The sequence below is a fragment of the Vicia villosa genome, linkage group LG2 (genome assembly GCF_029867415.1).
Source record: "Vicia villosa cultivar HV-30 ecotype Madison, WI linkage group LG2, Vvil1.0, whole genome shotgun sequence".
Classification (NCBI taxonomy): Eukaryota; Viridiplantae; Streptophyta; class Magnoliopsida; order Fabales; family Fabaceae; genus Vicia; species Vicia villosa.
Genome location: NC_081181.1, coordinates 79,825,678 through 79,829,796, shown reverse-complemented (window position 1 = coordinate 79,829,796; position 4,119 = coordinate 79,825,678). Strand labels below are relative to the sequence as shown.

At 32.1% G+C, this 4,119-nt stretch overlaps 1 protein-coding gene across 1 annotated transcript; it reads right to left on the bottom strand.

The window, feature by feature from the left end:
* Nucleotides 1–3,028: 3,028 nt before the first annotated feature.
* Nucleotides 3,029–3,587, bottom strand: LOC131646339 (peamaclein-like). The gene is made up of 3 exons (XM_058916404.1): nucleotides 3,522–3,587; nucleotides 3,382–3,412; nucleotides 3,029–3,280 (listed from the first exon to the last, which is right to left on the bottom strand). The coding sequence occupies exons 1-3, from the start codon at nucleotides 3,585–3,587 to the stop codon at nucleotides 3,099–3,101; spliced, it is 279 nt and encodes a 92-aa protein (XP_058772387.1). The 3' UTR covers nucleotides 3,029–3,098.
* Between the last annotated feature and the right edge of the window lie 532 nt (nucleotides 3,588–4,119).

Genomic DNA, 4,119 nt, shown 5'->3' with positions numbered 1-4,119 from the left:
TCCTTCTCCCGTGTCATCTTCATCTTCACCCCGTGCTAAAATCACAGATTATGTAGGTGTAACAGTTCCTGTTGATACTTTTTCCAATGATGAAGATTTTCACAATGGTGCTGATTTCATAATTCCTCCTAAACCACCAGATCTAAACACTTTGTTATCAACTGATAAGTGTTCATTGTTATGTGAATTTAACACACCGTTGTTGCAAGCACCAGCATCGACGTCGCCGCTGCCGCCATCGCTGCCGAAACCATCCGATTGTAGCTTTGCTACATGTTTCGACCACTGTGTTACTGTACTGAAGACTCTACAACCCCCTTACTTTGAATTAACACACCAAGATTATGACAACAATTTCATTTCTGGTATCGAAACTCGCTGCATTTCTCAGCTCACTCGTTGTTGCTCCAATCCCTTTCAAATCCTCGACGGCGTTACCACCACTATAGGAGATGCACGACTATTCAACACCATCCCTTATGATCCAGGTCCACTTGAGTCATTATTACCTTCAACAACGGCAAATCCAAAAAAATCAGGGGTTTCTCTTCTTCTGTTTGCAGGACAAGGATTGGAAAGGAAACCCAACTTGTGTAATCCAGATCAGACTAAAGGTAATTGTGCTATGCATAAAATTCTTATAGTTGATCCTATTGTTGTACTCTTACCTGTTGAGAAGCTTACTATTGTTGGAATTTTTCAAACTCGGTTCTCAATTGTCGCCCTCCACCTGTTTGCTAAAATGCTTTTATCTGTTTTGCAAAGTCATGGAAATAAGTTATTTTCTTTATACTGTGAACACAAGGGCAAGCTTGTTGTTTCTTCATATAAGGTCCAATATACTGTTGTAGCCGAGGTATGGGTTTGGCAGCTTGGTTCATGGAAAGAAGTTGGTGCCTTGCAATCTCATAGTTTAAAAGTAACACTGATGGAATTCTCACATTTTGGCTTTGATACTGTTGAAGTACCATCCTTAAAGAACTATTATAATGGGACAGTATCTGAGTACAAGAGTGGTCACTTGATAACTACAACTGAAACATTTTCAAATATCATTTTCATGATGTCCAATTTAACACATCTCATAGGGGTTGAGCTCAAGAAATTTTGTCTGAACTTTGCAAATCTGCTACTAACGGCTACTCTAGTTTTTGACCATGGACCACGCCACCCGCGACATTGCCGTGTTGAATATGGCTTGACATTGACGGAAGACACAATGAGCATTACCAATTCAATCTACAGGAACATTGAAGATTTTCTTTTGTTCTCTTTTGTTGAAGCTAATTCTAATTCCTCCAAAATTATGCTCTACAACACGGTTATAGTTTCCTCAACAATGTTAAAGACAAAGACAGCACACCTAAGGTTGTCTTTTGGTGGTTTTAAGAATAAGCATTCAATCAGAGACAAATCTACAGAGGAGTTTTTAGCAGGAAAGTTATTGAGTGTTAGAAACCTCTATGATGATATTAATTTGCTTAAGGCTTCTCCCATTATTGTACTAGATGAGGACAATTGCATAACTGTTACTGTATACTTGTCAAGTCAAGGCCCTGAGTTCGCACATACTACTATAGCAAGATGCCTTGTTATTCCTGAAAATAATATTATAGTAATTACAAAAAGAGGTTTTGTATTGTGCTACATACAGTGTTTTGGTTTCCGCATCATCGGTGTTGGAGTAGCATGCTTTGAAGCAGATGCAAGAACAAATGAGGAAGTAGAAAAATATGAGAGTACTCTAACACCTTTTGTTTCACAGGCAGGTTTGCTCTTCAAGACACTTGCTGAGTATAATTACTATATTGAGATGGAATGGTTGATAGCTTGGTTTTTGGAGTGTGTTCGGGTACATGGAATGTTGTTGGAATATCTCATGTTGGAAGCTTAATTGTTGATTTGGAAGAGTAGTTGAATCTCAAGAGTTTTGCAATACTGGAATCTCTCCATCAACTTTATCATTGATACTAATAGTGAAGATGGTTGTTTTTGGTTCAAGAACATAGACCTTTTGCCATCTTTGTGATTTAGTGAAGCTAACAATATGCCAAAGATCTAACTTTTTTCTTCCTGTTTTAACAGTATGAGTCTACAACATTGAGGACAATGTTGATTTTCAAGGGGTAGGCAATGATAGGATCATGAAGTAATTTTAGTATTTAGTATTTAAGTTTATTAAGAATTTATATAAGTAGTAATTTTATTGGTATTGTTATTTGGGCCTTAATAATATTTGGGCTGTGTAGTTTGTTATCCACTAGTGACATTATATATTGTAGTCTCAATGAGACATTAGGGAATCAATCAAAGAAATCAAAGTTTATGTTTATCTTTTATTTTAAGTCCCTTTATTTTTAGTGTTCTTCCCCTTCTCTATTACAAACCCTAGATTACAGTTTTGATAGGATTAACTTCCTATCAGTATGGGTGTTTTTTTTTCTTTTTAAATGTTTGTTGGTGTTTTTTCCTCGGTCTTCCATTAGTTGTTGTTGTGAACTTTGTATTTTTTGTTCTCAATTAGTTGATGTTGTGGACATTTTTGTGTGTGGCATTTTCTCTATTTCTCTTTTTTTTTTTTTTAGTTGATTAATTGTTTTCAGGTCACTAGAGCACTTGTAGTACTTTTCTCCTCATTGTAGCATTTAAGTTTGATTTTTCATTAAAAAATATTTATCATTAATAAAATAGTCTTAAATAAACGAATTATTGTAAATTCTAGAATAGTTTTTTTAATAAGTTAATTAGACAAAAAATATTATCATACACTACTATCAGGTGACCAATATTACCCACCAAAATATTTTTACAATACAAACGATAATACTTTGAAGGATTATTATAGTTTAATAAATTTTATTTCATTGTTTTAGTTTTATGGTCATCACTTATTTGTCATTCTTATTTTCATATGGCTCCATTGAACATTAATAATCAAATAGAAATATTAGCGCATGACTAATAATATACACACAATATAAATTAGGAAACTTTTTATTAATAATTCTATTTCAGAGATTAGGGACATTTTTATTAATAATCATATTTCAGAGAAATACATTCACATAGATCTATGCATGCATAAACCATAAAAAAAACTAGGGACACTTGGGTCCTCCTTTATCATTTTTCAAGTCATTATAGCATGGACATTCTTCCTTGTTACCAGATGTTCCAGATGGAACACATAAACATTTTGCACAACAAATGTTACAATACTCTAAACATCTCTCCTTGTATGAACTTGCTGAACATCGCACATTACATGCTCCCGCACACTCTGAAAAAATTAAAACAAGATTTTAATGGTGAGCAATGTTGAGTTTCTCTCATATGATAACTAGAAGAATATTGTTAAAAAACAATAGCTAGAGTTCATACCATTGGGTTGAAGAGATCCTTCTCCTCCAGCCTGTAGATTTTTATTTAAAAAATAAATAAACAGATGTTAGTATGAATAAACTCAGAATTATAAATCATTATTTTTAAACTAAATAAACAGAAAAAATCAAATCACTCACATAAACATGTTGGATCACAAGAGTTGTGACAGCCATTAGAAGAAATGCATAAACTAATTTAGCCATAGTTGTTGGTTGGTATTTTAGTCTCACTCTTGTTTTATAAAAAATTTCTCCTTAGGATTTTGAGTTATATAGAGGCAAATGTTAACATGTACAATACAATTAATCTTATTTATTATTTTCAATTTTAATGTTGTGTTTATCTGGGCGGGTTTTAATATAAGTCAAAAAGATTTAATGTTATATTATATTAAATTTGAATAACTATACAATTAATTAACAATAAATTGATATGTATGGACGGTGAGTCTTTAGTTTTTGATTTCCTAGGTTTCTTTATGCTTTATTTATAGTTTTTAGTTGAACTCTACCTTTGTTGGATTGTTTTTTCTATTTTCTTTTTTATTGATATTTTTCACTTTTTAGATTGTAATTTAGATGCTTCTTTTAAATTGAATTAGAAAATAGTTTTTTATTTAATTTTATTTTTCGTTTTTAAAATTTACTAAAATAAACATTTTTAATTTGTCTATATACTTTTCGCATAGAGATATTTATCTGTTTTAAAAATCAGCTATGATATTTTTTTTAAGAA